This window comes from Oratosquilla oratoria, chromosome 4 (genome assembly GCF_046742065.1).
Source record: "Oratosquilla oratoria isolate Oo_2021 chromosome 4, ASM4674206v1, whole genome shotgun sequence".
NCBI lineage: Eukaryota > Metazoa > Arthropoda > Malacostraca > Stomatopoda > Squillidae > Oratosquilla > Oratosquilla oratoria.
The window spans coordinates 32,927,259-32,952,569 of record NC_134780.1 but is presented as its reverse complement, the minus strand read 5'-3'; the positions used below and the strand labels follow the sequence as shown (position 1 = coordinate 32,952,569).

General features: G+C 38.1%; 2 protein-coding genes across 7 annotated transcripts in view; one reads left to right on the top strand and one right to left on the bottom strand.

Moving 5' to 3' along the window:
* The window catches only part of zda (peptidyl-prolyl cis-trans isomerase zonda), a 30,554-nt gene extending 15,364 nt beyond the window's left edge, over positions 1-15,190 (bottom strand). The window contains exons 1-6 of one of the 5 annotated variants that reach the window (XR_012966296.1): positions 15,168-15,190; positions 14,618-14,724; positions 3,995-4,205; positions 3,329-3,463; positions 1,667-1,740; positions 1,142-1,276 (exon numbers count right to left, since the gene is read on the bottom strand). Coding sequence is in view for 4 of the 5 variants with exons in the window: in XM_076183877.1 (XP_076039992.1) it covers positions 1,142-1,276; positions 1,667-1,740; positions 3,329-3,463; positions 3,995-4,168 (518 nt within the window). In the remaining variant the exon portion in view is untranslated. Of the gene's footprint in view, positions 1-1,141; positions 1,277-1,666; positions 1,741-3,328; positions 3,464-3,994; positions 4,206-14,617; positions 14,744-15,095; positions 15,115-15,167 lie in introns of those variants that run through there. The other 4 variants (XM_076183877.1, XM_076183879.1, XM_076183880.1 and 1 more) reach the window with 4 other exon arrangements.
* On the top strand, positions 15,187-22,080 carry mRpS18C (mitochondrial ribosomal protein S18C). 2 transcript variants are annotated; one of them, XM_076183881.1, is made up of 5 exons: positions 15,187-15,262; positions 15,542-15,608; positions 18,017-18,141; positions 20,232-20,439; positions 21,937-22,080. In XM_076183881.1, exons 2-5 carry the CDS (start codon positions 15,542-15,544, stop codon positions 22,026-22,028), a joined length of 492 nt encoding a protein of 163 aa, XP_076039996.1. In that variant the 5' UTR covers positions 15,187-15,262; the 3' UTR covers positions 22,029-22,080. The 2 variants fall into 2 exon arrangements, with proteins under 2 accessions (XP_076039996.1, XP_076039997.1); XM_076183882.1 differs by lacking the exons at positions 15,187-15,262; positions 15,542-15,608 and adding an exon at positions 17,186-17,234.
* Positions 22,081-25,311: the final 3,231 nt, after the last annotated feature.

The window sequence follows — 25,311 nt, the reverse complement described above, 5'->3', positions numbered from 1 at the left end:
AATAACATCTTATTGAAAAAAAATTGCTGTATTTTTAAATCATAAATATTAAAAAGAAAATTATTTTTACATCATAAAAAAAAAAAAAAAAAAAAAAAAAAAAAAAAAAAAAAAAAAAAAAAAAAAAAAAAAAAAATCTGCCATATGTCCAGGTAAAAAATAGTGAAAATAGATATGTACATTTGTTATTGTTTTCAAAACAACGCCATGTACTGCTCGGTCTACTCACTCGGTCTCGGTTAATTGTGGATTATTAGCATTATTTCAAGTGACATTATGCCTCCTAAGCATCCAGGAAGCCCTATTAAGGATGGTGACAAGCCTAAGAGGGCTAGGAAAGCAATATCTCTAGATACTAAGTTGGCTGTGCTAAAGAAAAGTGATGAAGGAATGAGAGTGAGGGACATCGCAAATTTGTTTGGCTTGGCTGCTACAACTGTAGTGACTATTTGTTTGTAAGAACCTATCTCGCATAATATAATGTGTTTATATGGGAAAAAAGTGCTCAATTCAAGTATATTCGATATACGAATGTTTTCTTAAGAACGTAACTAGTTCATAAATAGAGGGAGGAGTGTATGCAATTTAATCAATTGTTGCCTTGAGATTCATTAAGTGAAAAACCTACAGCCCCACAGTGACCAACAACAGCCCTCGGGCTCCCACACAGATCCTTCTGGGAGGAAACAGACTGCTGCCTTCTGTACTGTATTAGTCTAGGATGGATTCCATGTCTCCTGCTGAAAGTAGTGGTGGAAGGAGAGCAGTTACCAGTGATCAGCTTTCCATGTGTATAAAAAAGTGTAAAAAATATGGTTGAAGTTGATAGTGAAAGGTCTTAGGTCCAGTCCAGACACTAAGTGCCAATACTTGAGTTGGAGGTGAGAAAGTTGACAGGTTTAAAAAATGGGTAGCTTTGTTAACATCTTGCAGGACCACCATGTGTAGGTATTCATCACTGGTCCCTGGAGAAGGCATATGACATGGTTGACAGAGGTTTTATGGAAATTGTTGTGGGTGTATAGGACAGGGGGAAGACTTTTGAGAACTTGTGTGAGAGTAGGGAAAATGAGAGAATAGATATACTGCTATTTTTACAGAACTTGATGACTGACGCACAACCCTACAGTATAGTACATACCCAACATCATGCCGTTCCTTTACCGAGAGATTTTCTGGTTCAACCTCGGGGCTGAAATCTACCAACTCCATTGTGTAGTACAAATTGGTGTTTCCTGGAATGTCTGGTGGAAGGCCTTTCTCACCATAAGCAAACCTGAAAATTCAACCATGTAGTCTGATTACCTTTGTAACTGAGCAAAATGCTTATCACAATTTTGCATACTGATAAAAAAGAATCCTAATATCTGGGATTATGCTGGATCTCTGAACCACTCTGCTGGCTGGCCTCTGCTAAAGGACATAAGTATTATGACTATTAGACCTAATTGTATTAGTTTTTCTATAACTTTTCTTATGACCATTTGTATTTCATGATTTTTTAGATATCATGCTCAATAATAAATCAATTACAAGTTTCATTCATTTATCAAAAAATAAATAAATACATAAAAATAAAATATCCATCTATCATGATAAATTCTAAAAATTCAAAAGAAAATAATATCTACTTTTCAGTGGCATAGGTGGAATACACAATACAAACCTTGATCCTACATAGAGCTCTGCAATCTCACCCTTATCCATGAGAGGCACTGTCAGTTCAATGCCAGTAATTACCTGTGAATCCAAACAATTGCATCATAAACTATTCACAAACTTTGGTTCAGACATTATTGTAACTTTCTGTGGTTAGTTGGTGGGAACTTCAGGGAACACTCAAGGTACAAAGGGGTGTTACACAGAAGGCTTTCACGTAAGGGGTGTGTGTGCTTATGGCAGGAATGCCAAGTTGGGTTTGTGTATGTCTACTGCAGGAGTGAGTGGGGGGTGAAGGAATATGTGTGAAAAATAAGTTGATGCAGCCCAAAGGGATTTCTCCCTGTCTTCTCCTTTTCTGCATGAGGAGAAGGAGGGGGGGTGGGGGTTGCCAATTTAATGAAGTGACCTTGCTGTGGATGTGCTGAGTCTTGTGGCACTGTTTTTGACCCAGGGATGACCCATCCAGGAGAAGCCAAGACAGGAGGAAGGGAAGGGGGTGAATGGGAGTGGAGTATGTGGGGATGGAATGGATGGGAATGGATATTATGCCTTTGTTTTTTGGCTACCTCCCTTGTAAGAAGGAAAAAAGCCTTTGGTATATGTATGTATGTATATCACTGACATGATGCAAATATATAGTACTTATGTATAAAGCCTATCTACTAGTATCCTTTTTTGCATCCATCCCTGGGACTTGAACTTAGGCTACTCATGCATGAAACAAGAGAGCCATACACCTGAATTACCTAAAGCTCAAGCACTAGTAATATTTCCTTCATGTTTCAGGTACAGGAGTTAGTATTTTCCCTTAATTTCTAATTTAAACAGAGTGCCATTTAAGTCACTTTTCCTTATCAACAAGAAAATAATTGCACCATGTCCTCTTCAGATTTTGCTCTGGCCACCACCAGACAATCTTATATAATTTGTAGGAATGCCTCTGGGCACCAAGTTAAAAATAGAACATTCTCAATTGATTAACTCATAAAAAAGTGTCTTCTCTTGAGATTCTGGTTTGGCTAATGTCAGATGATTTTATTAAGCTTGTAAGAACACCTCTGGATGTTAACATGTTAAAATGACATCTCTTTTGAAATCCTAATAGTTTATACATTCATAAAAAATTTTGCACTGTGGACAACAGCTTGAGTTAAAGGTTTCTATCATGCATCTAAACCAATGCCAGTGACATTCTCTTCCTTTTTGGTTTATTAATAGTGCACCTCATGTTGCACGGGATCATTTATTCAGTCCTTGATGCCAATACTGATAAACCTTAACTTCTGGATATATAATCCTCAAGGGCAATCAGTTTTATTTCCATGCAAGACCTATAATTTGTCTCTATCAACTTACTATGTTTCCACCACTTTTCAGATACTGAGAGATGACAAATAATTATTCCCCAACTCCACCTCTTTTCTTCCTTCCTTGTAACACAAAAACAAACCCCACACTCCCAGAACACCAACAGTTGTTCAAAATATCTTCTTATAGATTTATGGTAAGACCAAAAGGCCACTCCTGACTGTCATGGGGGGACTTAGGTTTCTGGTTAGAGGAATGTAAAACAATGGTGGATTGACTGATTTCTGTCACCTCTCTGAAACTTTTTCTCCTCCTCAGCAACCCACATAACACCTAATGCTCTGAAATTTGTTAGTACCTCTGCATCTCCAACTGTGAAAGTAAGTTCTTGCTCCTTGTCTACAAGTGTTTCATCTTCTAGTCTTCCACTAAGTCGAACACAAACTGTGTGTCCTTTGGATGGTCTTGACTCTACAATTCCAGCCTTCAGTATCTAGAGTGAATAGACAAAACTTTGTCTTAGAAATAAGTTAGCAAGCATATATAATGTAAATGTTAACACCCTAATCTTTTAGTCTTGCTACAACTTATAACAATATTAAATGTAAATAAATTTATCTACCAGTATGACAAGTTACATTTAAATTTGGGGTACATTGTGGAACAAGCTTAGTAATCTTCACCATTTTTTTCACAATACTCTATGTGGAAGAGACATCAAAGAGGTTTTTTATATCATTGTTACATTCATTTGTAAACAATACTGAATGAGGAATGCTCTTCTTTTTAATCTCTATAGGTAGGGAAAACTTAACAATTAAATACATATACAATAAAAAGGGTGAGGGTAGCATACCACTGGGTATCTAAATGAAGGCAATAATTTTTTTTTTTATTTACAGGGTTTATTTACACTGCTTTTCCACGAGCCATGCATTAGTCACAGCCATATGTCCCCTGATGTGCACTCTCATAAGTTCTATTGTGTATATTCACTATGTAATGTAAACAAAATACTTGTTACCTTCTTCTTCAAATCACCACTCCCAAGAATATCCATCCACTCATCAGGTGCTGGATCTGATTCTCCTTCAACTTCCACCTCCTCTGTTCCATCAACATCCATAACTTCTTCCTTTCCTTCTTTTATCTCCTCCACCCTCTCCACCTTCTCCTCAACTTCTGTGATCTCTGGCATTTCTTAATTTTATGTAGATTTCTTGAAGCTCCTGTATCTGCAATAAAAAATTAGGATGCTTTTTAGTCATATATACATCAAGAAATTTAACATCTTCACAGCAATTCCCATTCCAATGCAACTGCCATAGAGTTCACTTTCATACAAATAATTCTGTTGTTCACACTGATATTTTCTCAAAGGAAGTGGAGAACTTAGAGTACTTCTGGTTGCTTGTGGAGGTGGATTGTTGAGTGGGAGAAGCAAGTAGATTTCTCAAGGGAATGAAGTGTTGAGTAACATGTATCTGAGGATGAACATAATGAAAAGACTGTACATGGGAGAAATTGTGTCCATAGCATTGTATGGAGCAGAGACTATGAATGTGAAGGAGGCAGAAAGGAGGAGCATGTGTCCATGTTGAAATGTTTAAGAAGTATGGTGGAGGTTATACGAATGGATACGGGAAGAAATGTGAAGATAAGGTGGACAGCAGGAATAGAAAAAGCTGGAAGATAGGGTTGATCAAAGAATGCAGAGATGGCTTGGGCATATGGAAAGAATGAGTGAAGACAGACTAGCAAGAGTGGAAAGATGTAAATGGAGGGAACCTAAAGGAAAATAAAGAATGAGGTGGATGGATGGGATGAAGGGAGCACTAGATGCAAAAGGAAAGTATGTTGTGCAAGGAAAAGGGAGTGCAAAAGATAGAGGTGAATGGTGAGTGGTTGTAAAGAGATGTAGAAATGACACAGCCTGAAGGGATGTTCTTGTCTACTCCATAAATTTCTTATGTGGATGAGATGAGGGGGGGGGAGGTCGTCATTATATAATGAAGCAGTGAAGATAAACCAGCTATGGCTATTAGGATCTCCTGTAGAATTGCTGCATCTTGATGCAGTCCCTTTAAAATATGACAACTAAAATAGTGCAAATTCTCAGTTATAGCAACTAAATTTTACTGTTTTGAAAATAAAATACCTGTGACATCAATATTAATTTCCAAAGATTTGACATGGAATTTAATTTCTCAATATATGTATACATATTAGCCACTTTGTACTACTGAAGAGGATTGCAGGTAGCAATCGAAATATATAGTTCCGCTTACGCAACTTTTTCTTTCGTCCGACTGTGGTGTTAGTTGTGATATATATATATATATATATATATGCATATATATACATATATATACACATACATGCACACACACATACATGTACATTACACATACATACATACATACAATGAAGGGGTAAACAGGCATGTACCAAGACAAAAGCGAGAGAGAGAGTACATTAAATGTTGGTTCAACAAAAGATGCAGTGAGGCAAAAGACAGAAGGGACAAAGCTTGGAAAAAGTGGAGAAAAGACAAAAAACAAAGCAAATGGCAAATTTATGTTAACTATAGAAATGAGTATGTTAATGTGAGAAGAGAGGAGAAAAGGAACCATGAGAAGGATATTATAGACAAATGCAAAGAGCAACCCAAACTATTCTATCGGTATGTGAATGGTAAACTTAAAAACAAACAGGAATTGGTGAAACTATGCCAAGGAAACATAGAATACACAGAAGATTTAGAGATGGCCGAAGTCATGAACAATCACTTTAAATCTGTTTTCACCAGAGAGAAAATACCGAATTGTGACATAGACAAAAACAAGAAATCTCCCCTCATGAATGAGTTTACAGCATCACTAAAGGAAATATCAGAACATTTATCAAGGCTGGATGTCAGAAAATCACATGGCCCGGACGGTATTGCAAATTGGATTCTAAAGGAGTGCAAAGAAGAACTAACAGACAAAATACACATCTTAATAAACAGCTCACTCAAAGAAGGAAAGATACCCGAGGACTGGAAAAACGCTAACATTGTACCAATACACAAAGGAGGAAACAAAGAAGAACCCACCAACTATAGGCCAGTATCACTAACAAGCACCATTGCCAAAATTTGTGAGAAAATAATCAAGAATAGATGGGTAAAACATCTGGAAGACAATGACATATTAAACCCAAGACAATTCGGATTCAGACAAGGAAGATCATGCTCCACAAACTTAATATGCTTTTACTCAAGACTAATAGACATAGTGCAAGAAAGAAATGGATGGGCTGATTGTGCATTCCTAGACTTGCAAAAAGCCTTTGACAAAGTACCACACAGAAAACTACTAAAAAAACTGGAACACATAGGAGGAATACAGGGAAACCTACTAAAATGGATAGAGGACTTTCTGACTGGTAGAAAGATGAGAGTAGTGCTCAGAGAAAAATATTCAGACTGGAAAGAGGTGATCAGTGGAGTACCGCAAGGATCTGTGCTGGCACCAATAATGTTTGCTATCTATATGAATGACATGGATGAGGACGTGAACTGCTACATGAGCTTCTTTGCCGATGACGCCAAACTGCTAAGGAAAATAGAAACTGATGAGGACTGTGAAGCACTGCAAGAAGACCTAAATAGGGTATGGAACTGGAGTCAGAAATGGGAAGTGGACTTTAATACTAAGAAGTGTAGCATAATGGAGTTTGGAAAAAGCAAAAACAGAATATCAGGAAAATATACAATTGGAACCAAAGAAGTAAAGAAAGTAGGATCCGAAAAAGATTTGGGAGTAATTATCACGAACGACTTGTCCTATGATATACAGATTAACAAAATTGTCGGGGAGACTTACAACTTGCTAAGATCAATAAAAGTGGCGTTTACATACTTGGACGAAGACATGATGAAAAAAATATTGGTTACATTGATAAGGCCTAGATTAGAGTATGCAGCGACATTGTGGTCCCCCAGTACCAAAAAGAATATAAAGAAAATAGAAAGAATCCAAAGAGCAGCTACAAAAATGGCACCTGCACTTGCAAACCTATCATACGAAGAGAGATTGGCTAAACTGGAGTTACCGACACTGGAGCAAAGAAGAGAGAGAGGTGACCTATTGACCATCTACAGAATCATGAAAGGCACAGAGGTACTCGATAGTGAGAACTTACTTAACTGGGACAAAAGAAACACAAGAGGACATGGAAAGAAAATAAAAAAACATAGCTATAGAAGAGAACTGAAGAAAAACAGTTTTCCTCATAGAGTTTTGGACACTTGGAACAAACTGGACAATGAAATAGTATGCGCAAAAACCATTCATGAGTTTAAAAACAAACTAGACACTGCAAGATACAAAGGCGGGACAACACGAGCATAGCTCCCCTTCCCGCAAAATACAACTAGGTAAATACAATATAGAAACAATGGGACAGATTCCCAACTGAACCTCTACATTTATATGTAGGTTACCCCAAGAAATTAAGAACCAGTACCAAAAATATATTTCTGGATGGGTTTCAGATGGTTTTTATCTTCATATTTTCTCTTTGGAAATTATCTTATGAGGCAATTATTTTTTATAACAATAACCCCACAAGAATAATAACAGCATTACTAAATCAATTAGTAAAATTCACACATCACTCACCATTTATTTCCAGACATTAATCAATCTTATTTTCTTCCTAAGAGATCAATTTATTCTAATAGAATGATTTTCATTAAAAGTGATGGAACCAATGAATAACAGAATGAATGAATTCCTGAAATATAAAACTGATGCAACACAAATGTAGCAAATATTTTCACTGATACAGTACCCACAGGAATCCCTCAGAAACAAAGTAAAGGAGAGGATGTTGACATTACTTAGGTTAGGTTAAAGTGGATTATGTTATGCAGGTTAATTTTCATCTTTAAACCCAATTTTTTTTTTTAGCAAAAAAGACCCTCTTAGTTGTAACAGATAAACTTTATTCACTTAAGAATTAAATAATAATATACATACATATACCACGGCTTTTTCCCTCTTACAAGGGAGGTAGCCAAAAAGGAAAAGGCATAAGATCATTCCCATCCATTCCATCCCTGAATACACTCCACACCCCTCCACCCTCCCTCTCATCTTAGCACCTCCTGGATGACGGGTCATCCCTCCACCTTGTCCACCGCCCTGGGTCAGAAGCAGTGTCGCAAGACACAGCACATCCACAGCAAGGCCGCTTCATTAAATTTTTTCTCACACATACTACCTCACCCCCCATCCCCTCGCCCATTCCACCTCATGCATCACAACATCATCCATATACAACCATTCTCCATTCACCCCTGTCTTCTGTCCTCTCCCGTCCTTCCTCAACAGACATTCCCCTCTTCCCCAAAGCCCCCTTCACCTAACAATCTTTTTTTTTTATTACAAATAGGTTAATTGCTTATGACAACACAATTATTTTACAAGGGATTTCTCCCCATCCTCTCCTTTTATGCAATGGGGGGACGGAGAGGGGGGGGTCGCCGATTTAATGAAGCGGCCTTGCTGTGGATGTGCTGTGTCTTGCGACACTGCTTCTGACCCAGGGCAGTGGACAAGGTGCAGGGATGACCCGTCATCCAGGAGGTGCTCAGATAAGAGGGAGGGTGGAGGGGTGTGGAGTGTATTCAGGGATAGAATGGGTGGAAATGATTTTATGTCTTTCCCTTTTTGGCTACCTCCCTCATAAGGGGGGAAAAAGCCTTGGTATATGTATGGATCAAACCTATGGAGACAAAATAAAGAGGACCTCCAAAATCTTCTCGACTTAAAATTCATTCTGTCATGTTTAGCACAGGAATAGTGGAGGAGCAAATTGTATTTACAGAAAAGAGACACTGAGGCCCCAGAGGGGCTCTGGCCAGAGCTGTAAAGTTCCCAGAACACCCTCTAAAAGTGGAATTGATGTGGGAGACTCAAAACTCAATTTACATAAACAAGATTGTTTTCTAGTTACTGTATATGAACTTTACTTATGCTGGATATGTCCCATCATAGCTGAAAAATGATCATTAGTTATCACCTTCTCATATAATGAAAATACTGCAGTTTTTCCTATTTTTCAATATACAATTAGCAAATTATTTTGATTTGTTATTTTCCTCCTCTATAAAAGTCAAAATTTTCATTTTTAGATTTAATTTATAGTATTAAACTTTAGTGTTAATATAGTGTTAATCTTTAACAAAACAATTCATACAAAAATGTACATACATACATACATATACCAAGGCTTTTTCCCCCTTACAAGGGAGGTAGCCAAAAAGGGAAAGGCATAAAAACACTCCCACCCATTTCATCCCTAAATACACTCCACACCCCTCCCACCCTCCCTCTCATCTGAGCACCTCCTGGATGACGGGTCATCCCTGCACCCTGCCCACCGCCCTGGGTCAGAAGCAGTGTCGCAAGACACAGCACATCCACAGCAAGGCCGCTTCGTTTAATCGGCGACCCCCCCTCTCCGTCCCCCCTTGCATATAAGGAGAGGACGGGGAGAAATCCCTTCGGGCTGCGTCAAAATTTACCCACACATACTACCCCACCCCCCACCCCCTGCCCATTCCTCCTCATGCAATCACAACATCATCCATATACAACCATTCTCCACTCACCTCTGTCTTCCGTCCTCTCCCTTCCTTCCTCAACAGACATTCCCCTCTTCCCCAAAGCCCCCTTCACCCCATCCATCCACCTCATCCTAGGACATCCCCTCATGTTCACTCCCTCCACATCTGCCTTCCATACCTCTTTTACTAGTCTTTCTTCACTCATTCTTTCCATGTGTCCAAACCATCCTAATATTCTTTCATCAACCCTATCTCCCAAATCCTTTTTCACCCCTGTTCTCCTCCTTACCTCCTCATTTCTCACTCTATCTAGCCTAGTAAACCCCACCATACTTCTCAGACACCTCATCTCAAACACATTCAAACTCCTTCTCTCTTCTTCTCTTATGTTCCACGTTTCTGCCCCATACAGTGCTGTTGGCACAATCACTCCTTCATACAGTCTCCTCTTCGCATCCATTCCTAAATGTCTATTCCTCATTACACTCTTTAATCCACCAAGGCATTTACTCGCTTCTCTCAATCTACATTCTACCTCCACCTTTTCCTGCTACACTTGCACCCAAGTATCTAAAACTATCCACTTCCTCCAGTCGCTCTCCCTTAATGTTCACTTCCAGTCTACTGCCACTTTCACCCCTTGTACATCTCATCACCTTACTTTTACCCACATTTATCTTTAGCTTTCTTCTATCACATACTCTCCCAAACTCTGCCACCAGCTTCCTCAATCCCTCCTCTGACCCTGCCACAAGCGCAGTGTCATCCACAAACAACAGCTGGCTCACCTCCCACTTTTCTCCATTTTCTTTAACCATCTCCAATCCCTGACCCACTACCCTAGCATTCACCTCTCGCACCACCCAATCCATGTATAAGTTGAACAGCCAGGGCGACATAACGCATCCTTGACGAAGTCCCACCTTTACTTCAAACCACTCACTCTCTCCATTTCTAATCCTGACACATGCTCTACTACTCTCATAAAAACTCTTGACAGCTCCCAAAAGCTTTCCTCCTATCCCATAAATCTGCATAACCTCCCACAGTGCCTTTCTGTCTACCCTATCATAAGCCTTTTCCAGATCCATAAAAGCCCAAAAAACATCCTTCCCCTTTCCTATAGCTTTCTCACATATCTGTCTTACCACAAAGATCTGATCTACACAACCTCTACCTGTCCTAAATCCACACTGTTCCTCACCAATTACTCCTTCTGTTCCTCTCCTAATCCTCTCAATCAAGATCCTCCCATAAGCCTTCCCTACTACACTTAACAGGCTAATCCCTCTGAAGCTACTACATTCACACTTGTCCCCTTTTCCCTTGTAAAGAGGAACTATACAGGCACTTCTCCAGTCCTCCGATACTCTACCCTCTCTCCAGCAAACATTAAATAACCTCACCAACCAGTCCACCATCACTGAACCTCCCTTTTTCAGACATTCTGCATGGCATCCATCCAGACCAGGTGCCTTACCTGCTTTCATCATCTTTACAACTGCCTTCACCTCATCCTTCCTTATTTCTCCTCACTCATCACTCTCATTTTCTTCGCATTTCCCACTGCAGCTATCTTTCCTTCCCTATCCTCCTTCACATTTAGCAACTCCCTAAAATATTCTGCCCATCTTCCCCTTACTGCCATCTCTTCCATTATCATCTCTCCATCTGTACCTTTTACCTTTTCTTCCCTACTTGATTCGCCTCCTCTTCCTCTCTTAATTTCTTTCCAAAACATCTTTTTATTACTTTCAAAATTTTCTGTCATACTCCTACCCCATTTCACATCTGCTCTCCTCTTTGCCTCCTTTACCTTTTGCTTTACTTCTCTTTTCTTTTCTTTGTACGTCTCATATGACTCCCCCGTCCTCTTTTGTAACCAATCTGTGAATGCTCACTTCTTCTCTTCTACAACCTTCTTTGTTTCCTCATCACACCAATGATCTCATTCAGAGTTGAAAGCGAACTTGAAGCTTACTGGACTACTAACACAAATCATGGTGCTCTAATGATACAAAATAATTTCTCCTCATACATTTAAAAAAATATTGACAAACACTGCACTTTAACAAAACAATTCATAGAATAATATAAAAATAACAAATCTACCACTGATTTCATTCTGAGATAAGAAAGTGAACTGGAAAAGTGATTGATCAATACCAAAAAATGAGGTTTCCCACAACAGAACATAAAACCTTCAGATATGTTAAAAACAATCTACATGGCTAGGAATATACTTTAATGCTGATGTTCTTAGTTTCCAACCCAAATTCCACTTCTCAGGTGTTTTGGGGCTCCAGCCAAAGCACCTCTGAACGTTCCAGGTTTAAGTGAGACCCATAGATAGGGGCTTCAGTATTACTCCATCCTACAGCAATACTGTTATAAAGGATTACAAAGGAGGAGCATGCCAACAGGAGACCTTTTGGTCTATAACTAGGTCGGATGTAAAAGCAATTATAATAATGATAAATAAACAAATAAAAAAATTAACAGCATAAATAATAATAAACAAAATAAATAAATGTATAGGTATAGTTAAATAATAAACAAACAGGAAAACAGTAAATAATAAATTAAAATCAAGCAAATAATAATAAACAAACAGACAAATAATATAAAATAAATGGCAGGCATTACAGCACCTTGCTTAGGTGTATATCTAGATAAATCTTAAAGCTTCGAACTGAACTACGTTGCATTACCTCTGCAGGAAGTTTATTCCATTCATTAACTACACAGTTTGTGAAGTTGTTTCTACCCACTTCCAAATTAAATCTGTTTCCTGACAGTTTGAGACCCTTATTTCTTGTTGGATTCTCATTCAGTGTGAAAATTTTGTCACTTTTGGAGTCAGTCTCCTTTAGAATATTAAAGACCTGTATCATGTCATCTCTGAGTCTACGTTTTTTGGGGGAAAATAGATTCATATGTTTTAGTTGATTTTTGTATGATTTATTCTTTATATTTGGAATCAGTTTTGTGGCTCGCCATTGTACTTTTTCCAATCTGTCAATGTCTTTAATGAGATTCAGTGACCATACGGAAACAGCAAGGGCAAAAGTGGCATGCCTGATTACCATACGAAACCCTCTACTTATTACGAAAAACATATATAAAATAATGCTAAAAGTATACTATTATATCTGCTTACCAGCATTTAAAATCTAAATAAATGAATGTAGGGTTACCTGAGGTGTATGGGAAATTTTCCATGATCTGTTTTAACTAACTTTTTTTTTTATTTTTCATAATGCAATGAAATGTACCAAATTTGGTATATCTAAAGAAGTGCACACCTAAACAATATAGCAATAGAAAATTAGTTATTAATCCTGTAAATTAAATACATCAACATACTACACATTTTTATCAGTAGAAATCAATAACAAAAAAAAATTGCTAAGAGATACAACAGAAACAGCTCTGATATCAGCAAGCTTTGAGATGCTGTATTTACCTAGTTGCATAATACGGGAAGGGAACTATGCTCGTGGTGACCCGTCTTCGTCTCTCTCAGCATCAAGTTTTTTCTTAAAATCTTGAATAGTGTTTGTTTTTGTTTGTTGTGGAAGACAAAGTAACAGAGGTCTGCCTCCAGGATACTACAGTGGTAGCACGCTGGGCTTGTTATCAGAGTTGGCAGATCTAGCCTTGCCCAGCCCTGTGAACTTAGGCTATTCACTAGGGAGGTTTGCCTTAGCTGATGGTTTGGGGGTCACCATGGTGTTTGTTCATACCCTAACCGTGGCACAGAGGTCAGTATTCACCTTCAGTAGAGGTCATTTCATACCCTTCAGGTAATAAGACCTGTATAATTTCTTGATGACTTTTCTTTTGGTCCTGGTCAGGTCCTGATGATTTGTCAGTTCTTAACTTTTCAAGAACCCTTAACACTCTCTCCAAGTAATGGTAAGTGATACTGGTCTGTAATTAGCAGGATTGGACTTGTCCCCTTATTTGTAGATTGGAGTAACTGTGGCAGACTTCCACTGCTTCGACACTTCTCCACTTTCCAGGCTGGCTCCGAACAGAATTGAGAGTGGTGTGGCCAGGATGTCTGCCATTTCCTTTAGTATGCATGGGTAAATCTGGTCAGGTCCTGGTGATTTGTCAGTTCTTAACTTTTCAAGAACCCTTAATTCTCTCTCCAAGTAATGGCCCTCAAATGCTACCTCAGGACCTGAGGTGATTAAGGCATTGCTGTGTGTGTGATAAATCAGCTTCCTCATGGACAGTCTCCTGCATTTCTGTATGAACAGTTACAGACTACCAAAAAGTCTGAGTGGATACCAGCCGCACAAACCATGAATAAAAAGTCTATACACTGATTCAATTTAACCTAACCTCCTGTGAGGTATGCATTTAGAGTTTTCAAAGGTCATCACAGTCATCGTTGTCAGGGACTGATATGATTGTAAGGGTCTGGAGAGATAATGCAAACATAGTGTCTTGAAGCTTGCATTGCAAATCTGATTGGTAGAGTATCGCTTTTACTAATGTTCTTAGTTACTGATTTCTGTCAAGTAAAACATATTGCATTAATGTATTTTAATTTACCAAATATTTTTGTATTGAAATATTACGTAGGTGTGCACTTCCTTAATAATATTCAAAATTCAACCATATATGTTACTGTCATTTAGAATTCAATTTTTTTTCCAAGAAAATCATATAAATAATAACATGATCTCACGATTTTGAAAGTAAAAATTCCGACCTCAGACCATGGCTACTTCATAAGTTCCATTTCAGTATTCAAATAATTATGATTACGATATGAAAAAATCAAGCAATTAGTATAAACCGAAATAAGGCAGTTAACAGTGTCAAGATAACAAAAAGTAGTGACCGAAACCTGTCTAAGGATACATGAGTCCAGCCTCCAGGACGGCAAGTAAACTAAAACTCCAAAGAAGTAAAACGTCAAACGTACTGTTTTTCAACATAAACATCGATTGAAAATCATAGATTTGAAGATAAATTATATGGAAAATGTCTTACTCTACAACTAATGCTTACTTGATTCAAATTTATGCTTTCCACAATTATTAAGCTCCGCTTTGCCAGTTCGTGTTGAAGTGTCACACGTTATTCTGGAACTTCCGTATCATGTTGACAAGTATCAGCTGAGGTTTCATCCGAATCAGGTGACATATAATTCAAAGTGAAGATTTATTAAAATAACACTATTAAAGAGAAGGTTCACTAATATAGTCCAAGTTCTATAAAATGCTAAGAAAAACTAAGAAAAATGCTACTTGTTTACAAGGAAAGTATTAGTACATCTAAAAGATATAAAGTCAAGGAGTTACAACTAAAGCCAGTCTTCAGGAACTGGGACGAGCTAATCTGAGGATTTCTATGCAGATAAATGAAATGTAAGAGTCGGTACAGGTTCACTAAGTATATGTCATTGTCATATGATATGATTTGCCATAGAATCATTAAAATCACTTGAAACTAAGTATAAGTTATATCATTCCAGTTGGTAACGGACCTTTTCTATCAGCTTCTAAAATCTAACACAACAAAGCTAATTAAGCTCATGTATGAGCGATCATGTAAATACCGGATTAATGATGTTGCGTATACTGCTGAAATTCTATAGACTAGCTGAGACACCGGAACACTAGTGCCGTAAGAAAATTATTCTATTGTTAGACGGTATGTACGTTATATAACATCCAAATATTTGTTTTGGGTAATAATATACCAATTAACAAATTATTAGTAACAATAGATATGATTTATCTTAAGTCTCACTAATTTAAGAAATCTGGGGGAAATAATATTTTGGACAAAATATTTGTTACTATGCTTCTAGAAAGTTTTGTGCATTTTATTTTTCTAATATAATATATAATGAAGTTGAACTTTCACTCTAAAATTATGAACTTACTATATCTTTCATCTCTGACATAAACATTTCTGGATTATGGAAAGATGGCCAGTCTCGGCAGACGAATTTTCGCATCTTACATACAACAACGTGGAAAGAGTTTAATAACAGGTTTGATATGTGACTGATATGTGCATATTTGTGATTCGAGAATTTTTTATTTTGTTGTCATGTTATCTGCTAGTACCTAGTTGAATAATGCGAGGTGAAAACAAGCTCGTAGTTAGTTACCAAGCCCAATTGTAACAATTAGGTAAATACAAATTTTCACACTTGTCGCGAATTATTTACATTTGACTTTTCGTACATCCTCCCTTGGGCTTGGTAACTACGAGCTATGTTATAGTATACGTATACAGGAAAGGGGCAATGTATGTGGGGTCTGTCATCTAATATCCAGTGGCTTATACCTAGCCACAAATTCATATATAATATTACAAGTTGTAACCAATAACTATAATAAATATAATATTTATTATAGTTATTGGTTACAACTTGTTTTTTATTAATGATAATTTAATGGTGGACCACCACAGCTATGAGCAAGACCCTCTAAATTTTACTAAGTAAACTAAGTAATATGGGGTTTACCATTGTATCCTTGATATCCAATTATCAGTAAAATTTCACAATCATGCAAATATGGATATCAAACATAAAACTTGTCCATTACTACATTAGTGATTAGCCCCTAGCCTAACTGATAATTAGACTTATTTTCTAATATAACTTAACCAAATGTAACCATAAAAAATATTTTAAATGTTAAAAAGATGTGAAAAATATTGGTGAATGATACTGGAATGGGACTCAATTATCATATTTAGGTTGAATTCATGTATTGTTCTAGCTTTGGCTCTATCAACTGTGTGAAAAACTTTCTTCACATCTTTTAAGCATGTAGTCTTCCATAATTTGATTTCAGGACCTCTTGAAGCATTCCTATCCCTAATCAAGAGATCTCCTTTGTCACTGTAGTCTAACCCCTTTAGTGACTTGGCATTGGTAGTGACTTCATATTCTAGGTAACCTTCAATTAAGTAATTAAAAGCTGAGGTTGATTGAATGTCACTGTTGGTCCATTAGTTAGCCAAAATATTGATTCTTGATCACTCCAGAGGAAAATGTGCAAGATTTAAGGTTATGTGGAAAAATATCACCCTAATAAAGCTGATCTAGCAGCTCAGTAAACTTGTTTTGGTCCTCAACCAAAACAGTTCTGGAACAGTTGTCTAGAACGTATTGTGGTTGAGAAGGTTCTACTGTATTATTACCCTTGACTGGCCTACTGTTCTTTCATTTATTTTTTATGTGTGGTATTGTGGTGGTGGAATGTGGACTACTCACTGATATTAAATGTTGCATATGTTGTTCAAATTGAAGTGTCTACCAGGGTTGGGACTTGGGGTTACCAGAGATCACCTCCTTCCCCAACTGTCATGCACCATCATTAGAGGACTATTAATTATTAAGTAGAAGAATGAAGGTGGAAAGTAGTGGGAAAGAAGTTTATTAGTGACTGAAAATACTGCCAGTCTCAGGCACTGCCTTACTCTTGGCAACTCCCAGATGGGAGTAGGTCCTTGGAAGTACCACTTGGAGGTGATGTAGCAGTAGTTGATCTTCCATTTCCAGGTGTTTTGTCCCAAAGTCTTACCTTCAGATCCTGCTGCCCTTCTCTTAGAAGGAAGATGAGGTGAAGAATGTTGCAAGATTTCAAAACTGGTTTCATGACAGGTACATAATACCTGGGAAAGTTAATATTTACTCTCTGCCTTCAAAAAGAATCAGAGAAAGTTTGTCTCTTTGCATTCCTTCCCAGATACCAATTTCTCTTACACTGTCCCACCCAGATATTTATTTGCTACCATTACTCTGTAATTTACCTCCTAATCCATTCATCAGTTCACTGTCACATATGACACCAAATGTTTAAAACTTCCTCAAGACATTCACATTTAGCCCGCTACAGTCATCATTTCTTATACATCTCTCAAAACTCAAACTCACTATCCCACCCCCATGAAGTGAGAAACCCATGGTGAGGCAAGCCTTATCAGTTGCGGCAAGCAGCTGAGTTTTTTAGGTTGATGTTTGGGTTGCCTCCCCACCTGGCCAGGCCTGCTGGGAATCAACACAAGAAATACACAGCGGGTCCTGGGAATTAGACTCATGGCCACTACCCCATGAGTTGGACAAGGTATCCACTGGCCTACCATGTAGCCCCTAGTGCATCTCATCATTTACTATTCCCACATCCACTTGTAACACATTTCTCACATGGCCTTTCAGATTCAATCTCCAAATGCTTCAGTCTTGCCACAGAATCAGCAACTTGTATTGTGAAGAACAGAATCTATAAAAGACATCATTGTGTCAAATTAAGATGAAACTGTTTAGACATTTTAGTCTATTTTTTTTATTTCTAGTATTTAGTACCAGTTCAGTAGCTTGGGGCTTTTTTTACTTTAATGTGGTGTTTCTTTATGTGAGTCATTTCAGTGTAATTAATATTCCAGGCTATACATGGCGAACATGCAGCAGTACAACTATTAGAGAATCAGTTGAAAAGCCCACTGCAGATATTACCTTCAATGCCAGCAGAACTGAGGAAATAGCCAAGGAACTCTCTCCCAATGATTTGGTAAATAATACAAATGTAGTTTATATACTCTTTCACTTCATACTAAATCACCATTAGGAAGACCATTTATTTGTCACTGTTACAGATGAGAGGGAGGGTGGGAGGGGTGTGGAGTGTATTTAGGGATGAAATGGGTGGGAGTGTTTTTATGCCTTTCCCTTTTTGGCTACCTCCCTTGGAAGGGGGAAAAAGCCTTGGTATATGTATGTATGTTACAGAGACCTGAAAATATATTTTTGTTCAGCATGGAAGAATGGATAAGACATACATTTTCTATTAGAAATTTTTTTGTTAACCAATGTAATTATTGTTATTCATATTTTCTGGTATGCATATCATGCTGTTGCATCGTATATATACATGACAACAGCTTTTTCCCCCTTACAAAGGAGGTAGCCAAAAAACAAAGGCATAAAATCTACTCCCACCCATTCCACTCCCACATACTCCATTCCCATTCACCTCCCTCCCTCCCTCTTATCTTGGCTCCTCCTGGATGATGGGTCACCCCTGCATCTTGCCCACTGCCCTGGGTCATAGGCAGTGTAGCAAGACACAGCATATCCACAGCAAAGCAGAAAAAGAGATGGGGAGAAATCCCTTTCGGCTATGTCAAAAATATCATTTGGACATACTCCCTTCCTTGCATCTCAATATCATCTATACACAGCCATTCTCTACTCACCCCTATCTTCTGTCTTCTTCCTTCCTCAACAGATTTTCCTTTGCCAATGCATCTTTTACCCCATCCATCCTTCCCAATCTTTAAGTAGAAGCATGATGATATTGCATTATGCTTCTACTTGAAGTTTGTGAAGGATTCACATAGAATCAATAAAATTTAGGCATATAAATGAAGGAATAGGTACATATACCAAAGGCTTTTTCCACCTTACAAGGGAGGTAGCCAAAAAAAAGGCATAAAAACCACTCCCTCTTATTCCATCCCCACATACTCCACTCCCATCCACCCCCTTCCCTCCCTCTTATCTTGGCTCCTACTGGATGAGAGGTCATCTCTGCATCTCACTCACTGTCCTGGGTCAGAAGCAGTGTTGCAAGACACAGCACATCTACAGCAAAGCCGCTTCATTAAATCAGCAACCGCCCTTTCCATCCCCTCATGCAGAAATGGAGAAGATGGGGAGAAATCCCTTCAAAATGTGTCAATTTATTTTTCACACATATTCCCTCACCTCCCATCCCCCACCCTCATGCGTCACAGCATCATTCATACACAACCATTCTCCATTCACCACTATCTTGGGTCCAATCCCATCCTTCCTCAACAAACATTCCCCTTTCCCAATGCCCCTTTTACCCCATCCATCCATCTCATCCTTGGTTGCCCCATCATGTTCACTCCTTCCACCTCTACCTTCCACACCTCTTTTACTAATCTTTCTTCACTCATTCTTTCCATGTCCAAACCATCCCAATACTCCTTCATCAACCCTATCTCCCAACTCCCTTTCCATCCCATTCTCCTCCTCATTTCTCACTCTATCCAGCCTAGTAACCCCTATCATACTTCACAGGCACCTCATCTCAAACACATTTAAATTCCTCCTCTCTTATGTTCCATGTTTCTGCCCCATACAGTGCTGTCAGCACAATCACTCCTTCATACAATCTCTTCTTAGCATCCATTCCCAAATGTTTATTTCTCATTACATTTTTTAATCCCCCAAGGCATTTACTTGCTTCTCGCAATCTACATTCTACCTCCACATCCACTCCTCCCTTTCCCACCGCATTCACACCCAAATATCTAAATCTATCCATTTCCTCCAGTCTCTCCCTTAATACTCACTTCCAGTCTTCCGCCACTTTCTCCCCTTGTACATCTCATCACCTTATTTACCCACATTTATCTTCAACTTTCTTCTTTCGCACATCCTTCCAAACTCTGTCACTAACTTCCTCAATCCCTCCACTGATCCTACAACAAATGCAGTGTCATCAGCAAACAACAACTGGCTTATATCCCATTTTTCTCCATTTTCTTTAACCATCTGCAATTCCTGACTCATTACTGTGTTGCTTTGTTTAAATTTAATAATTAATGGATTATAATCTTTACATTCCAGCCTGTTGATATACCAAACCCTTATGAAGAAGAAAAATTAAGCTGCATTCTTTGCAAGTATAAAGTACATGTTGACTACAAGAATGTTAGGCTCCTCTCACAGTTTATATCTCCATACACTGGGCGTGTCTATGGACGCCACATTACACGGCTTTGCAAGCAACAACAGGACCTTGTTGAGAAAGAAATCACCAAAAGTAGAAATGCAGGTAAGTTTTATAATAGCACATATGAGAGAAGACTCCACAGTACAGTAGTATTTATACATATTTTGCTCTGGCCTATGCAACATTAATCAGTAGAGAATAGACTCAATGCTAAGGGTGTTCCATTTGATCAAGACATCCTTCAGCTCTCTATCCCATAGCCTAATAACATCAACCAACATATATTTATTTTCCTCTTTTTTTCTATCTATTAATTATAATTATTTTAACAACTTCTGTATGATGACACCCACATAGGCATCATGAGGCAGGAGTGGGTACATGACGATGCCAGCATCAGCATCTTGATCATATATATTTTTTGTAGTTGTACATGAGTTACCCCCAGATTCTGTGAACTGGTTTAATCACTTTTTCTGTGTTTATTATTACTCAGAGTAAAAGAGAATGAGTAATACATCAGTGACTTTATATTTTATAATTCGAGTAGTGTGATTAATTGTACATATAACAGCTGGTGCTGCACGCTAGAATTTTATTTGTACTGAAGTGGTTAAGGATTAATGCATTAAATTCCATTCTTCAAAAAGTTCAGCAATATCCTAGCCTCCTCTGAGATGGAGAGTATATGGTAGATTGAATCAGTTATTTATTACTAAAATGTATGCTGTAAAGCTTTGGTGCATGGAATTTATTGTAACTGGTTGTCTGATGACATGGCTTGAAGGGATGTTCTCAACTGCCCCAGAAGTTATTTTTAGTAGATGAGGAAGGGGGTGTCGTATGGTGGAGCAGTCTGGGTAAACTAGTTTTGAGTGTTGGGTCCTGCTATGGAAGAACTGTTCTTTACTGCATTGCCCTTAGCCAAATATTGTGGTGGGCGACTGGGATGGTCCTTTCATCCATGGGCTGCAGAGATGGATCTGTTAAGTGGGATTCAATGTGTATGTTGGAGATATGTTCTTCACACCTCCATTATAAGGGGAATAGGGCCTTGCTGTGAAGATCTGCCTCACTGCGTTGCCATTGACCCAAACAGTGTGGTGGAGACTGGGAGACCTCTCATCTCCAAGGTGGCTAAGTCAAAGCACTTCATACAAAATTAGGGTCATTTAACAACCTTCCAATGACTTGAAAGTAAATTTAAAGCATACTTGAGTAATTTCTTTGATTTTATGAGATGAATTTGAATATTGGATACAGGTTAAGACATGTTTGTATTGACTTGCAATTTTTGAATTCATAATGAATGAATTGTAGTGCCCATGACAAACATTGTAATGAATAAGTATGAACTTGAATGATAAGTATTCTTCAAAGGAACTACACAGTATTGTGTCCATAAATATTTTGGTGGGTTTTGTACTAGTTTTTATATCTAAGTTTTAGTTTTCCAAACATAAAGAATATATATTATATAGTTACATCATAGATGTTCTTATACATAGAACTTGTACTAAATATAAAAGATTAGAAATCTGAATAGATGAAGGTAGGAATGAGGTATTAGTATTAACAGGTTTTTCTGTATTGTTTCAGGTTTCATGCCAATTTCATTGAAAAGTGTTGAGTTCTTGAAGGACCCAAAATTGTTCGACCCTAACAATCCCATTCGACCACACAAGTACTGAAACATATCTATTTTCTGTACAGTTGTACAATGTAAATAAAGATTTTTCTATTTTTCTTGTTTTACCAAAACAATCATATAAATTATGCATAGCAATCACCATATAGCCTGTATTTGGAAAGATTTCAGTCCAGAAGCAAGAGAGACAGCAAAACCATTGCAGATGTTTGGGCAATAGTCATCTTTGAGGTAGAAATTGTTATAAAGTAGGACAGAACAGAGTACATACATATGTACCAAAAGGCCTTTTCCTTTACAAGGGAAGGTGACAGTCAAAGCATATATCCACCCTACACCCTCCCATCATAACACCTTGTGGATGAAGTGTCATCCCTGACCCTGCAACATACGCACACACACACATCACCCACCTACACATACATGGCACCCATTCATGGCATGCACACATACACAATGAATTTGAAGCTAGGTATGACAAAATTAGAGAGTAGAAGACAGGACCCAATGAGCATTGCTCCTTTCCTGTATACAACAATTAGGTAAATACACATACAAACACACGATGCACACACATGATGCAATGGGTTAAAGAAAATACTAGATTTAGACAAAACGAAGAACCATCAAGACTGGATTTGATATTCACCTCTGAACCAAAAAGAGTGGAAGAAATAAAGTATAAAACACCAGTTGGAAAGAGTGACCATATACTAATAGAGATCGAACTTAAGGAACAAAATGTGGTAAGAAGGAATGAGAAACAGACAAGGAAGATTGATGTACAACAAAACTGATTTTGCAAAACTTAGAAATTTTTTCAAAATGCCTGTTGGGAAAAATTTGCAAATGATGAAACAAAGATGGAAGAGAAATGGAACATTTTCAAAGAAATATATAAAGAGGGAACAAATATGTGCCTAGGCAGAAACAGAAAAGGGAGTACATAAAATGCTGGTATAATAAAAAGTGTAGCTATGCTAAAGATAGAAGAGACAAAAAAAGAGATTTAATGGCAAACATACATTAAACTGAGAAATGAATATGTAGACATACAACATACATACATACATATACCAAAGGCTTTTTCTCCTTACACGGGGGGTAGCCAAAAAGAAAAAGGCATAGAAATCACTCCCATTTCATTTTCCATACATTCCACTCCCCTCCACCCTCCTCCCTCACTCCAATCTTGGCACCTCCTGGATGACGGGTCATCCCTGCATCCCGTCCACTGGCCTGGGTCAGAAGCAGTGTTGCAAGACACAGCACATCTACAGCAAGGCTGCTTCATTAAATCGGCGACTCTCCATCCCCCCATGCATAAAAGGAGAAGACGGGGAGAAATCCCTTCGGGTTGCATCAAATTTTGCTCACACATACTACCTCATCCCCCATTCCACCTCATGCATCACAACATCATCCATATACAACCATTCTCCATTCACCCCTGTCTTCTGTCCTCTCCCGTCCTTCCTCAACAGACATTCCCCTCTTCCCCAAAGCCCCCTTCACCCCATCCATCCACCTCATCCTAGGATGTCCCCTCATGTTCACTCCCTCCACATCTGCCTTCCATACCTCTTTTACTAGTCTTTCTTCACTCATTCTTTCCATGTGTCCAAATCATCCTAATATTCTTTCATCAACCCTATCTCCCAACTCCCTTTCCACCCCTGTTCTCCTCCTCACCTCCTCATTTCTCACTCTATCTAGCCTAGTAACCCCCATCATACTTCTCAGACACCTCATCTCAAACACATTCAAACTCCTTCTCTCTTCTTCTCTTATGTTCCATGTTTCTGCCCCATACAGTGCTGTTGGCACAATCACTCCTTCATATAATCTCCTCTTAGCATCCATTCCCAAATGTCTATTCCTCATTACACTCTTCGATCCACCAAGGCATTTACTTGCTTCTCTCAATCTACATTCTACCTCCACCTTCACTCCACCTTTTCCTGCCACATTTGCGCCCAAGTATTTAAAACTATCCACTTCCTCCAGTTGCTCTCCCTTTATGCTCACTTCCAGTCTACTGCCACTATCACCCCTTGTACATCTCATCACCTCACTTTTAACCACATCTTAAGATGATGAAGCAGGTAAGGCACCTGGTCTGGATGGATGCCATGCAGAATGTCTAAAAAAAGGAGGTACAGTGATGGTGGACTGGCTGGTGAGGTTATTTAATGTTTGCTGGAGAAAGGGTAGAGTGCTGGAGGAGTGCCTATATAGTTCCCTTACAAGCACAATTGCAAAAATATGCGAGAGTTATTAAAAACAAATGTATTAAACACTTGGAAGAGAACAAAATATTAAACCCCAACCAATTTGGATTTAAAAGTGGATGATCATGTACTACAAACTTAATATGCTTTTACTCAAGATTGCCAGACATAATACAAGAAAGAGATGATTGGGCAGATTGTGCCTTCCTGGACCTACAAAAGGCTTTTGACAAAGTACCACACAAAAAACTACTAAGAAAAATTGAAATAATAGATGGAATACGAGGAAAATTATTAGAATGGATGAAAAACTTCTTGGAAGGAAGACAAATGAGAGTGATACTTAGAGAAAAGAACTCAAAATGGGTAAACATGATAAGTGGAGTACCCCAAGGCTCTGTTGGCTCTGATAATGTTTGATATTTATATAAACGACATGGATGAAGGAATTAAATGCTATATAAACTTCTTTGCAGATGATGCAAAACTACTGAAGAGAGCGAGTAACAAAGAAGATTGCAAATCTTTTCAGGGAAATGTGGACAAAGTCTGGAATTGGAGTAAAAAGAACGAAGTGAATTTCAACATTAAAAAATGGAGTATAATGGAATTTGGAAAAAGCAAAAATAGAATAACCAGTCAATACAAAATTGGAACAAAAGAAGTTACAAAAGTAAACTCAGAAAGAGACCTAGGAGTAATCTTTTCAAATGACATGACACCAGACAAACATGTAAACAAAATAGTTGGAGAAACTTACAACTTAATAAGATCAATGAAAGTGGCCTTTGACTACATGGACAAGAAAATGGTAAAGAAAATACTAGTTACACTGATAAGACCAAAATTTGAGTATGCAGCGTCACTATGGACACCCAGTACAAAAAAGAACATAAAGAAACTAGAATTCAAAGAGCACTAACAAAGATGGCACCAACACTTAGCATGTTGACATACGAATAAAGCTTGGACAAACTAAACTTATTAACTCTGGAGCAAAGAAGAGAAAGAGGCAATTTGATAACCATCTATAGAATTATGAAAGGGATGGAAATCCTTAACAGCGATGATCTACTTGAATGGGTCAGAAGAAAT

Bases quoted from the DNA above. Each gene is read 5' to 3' on its own strand.
- mRpS18C (XM_076183881.1), top strand. From the start codon at position 15,542: ATGGCCAGTCTCGGCAGACGAATTTTCGCATCTTACATACAACAACGT. The intron at 15,609-18,016 runs GTTTGATATGTG...TTAATATTCCAG, and splicing joins TGGAAAGAGTTTAATAACAG to GCTATACATGGCGAACATGC. The intron at 18,142-20,231 runs GTAAATAATACA...TTTACATTCCAG, and splicing joins AACTCTCTCCCAATGATTTG to CCTGTTGATATACCAAACCC.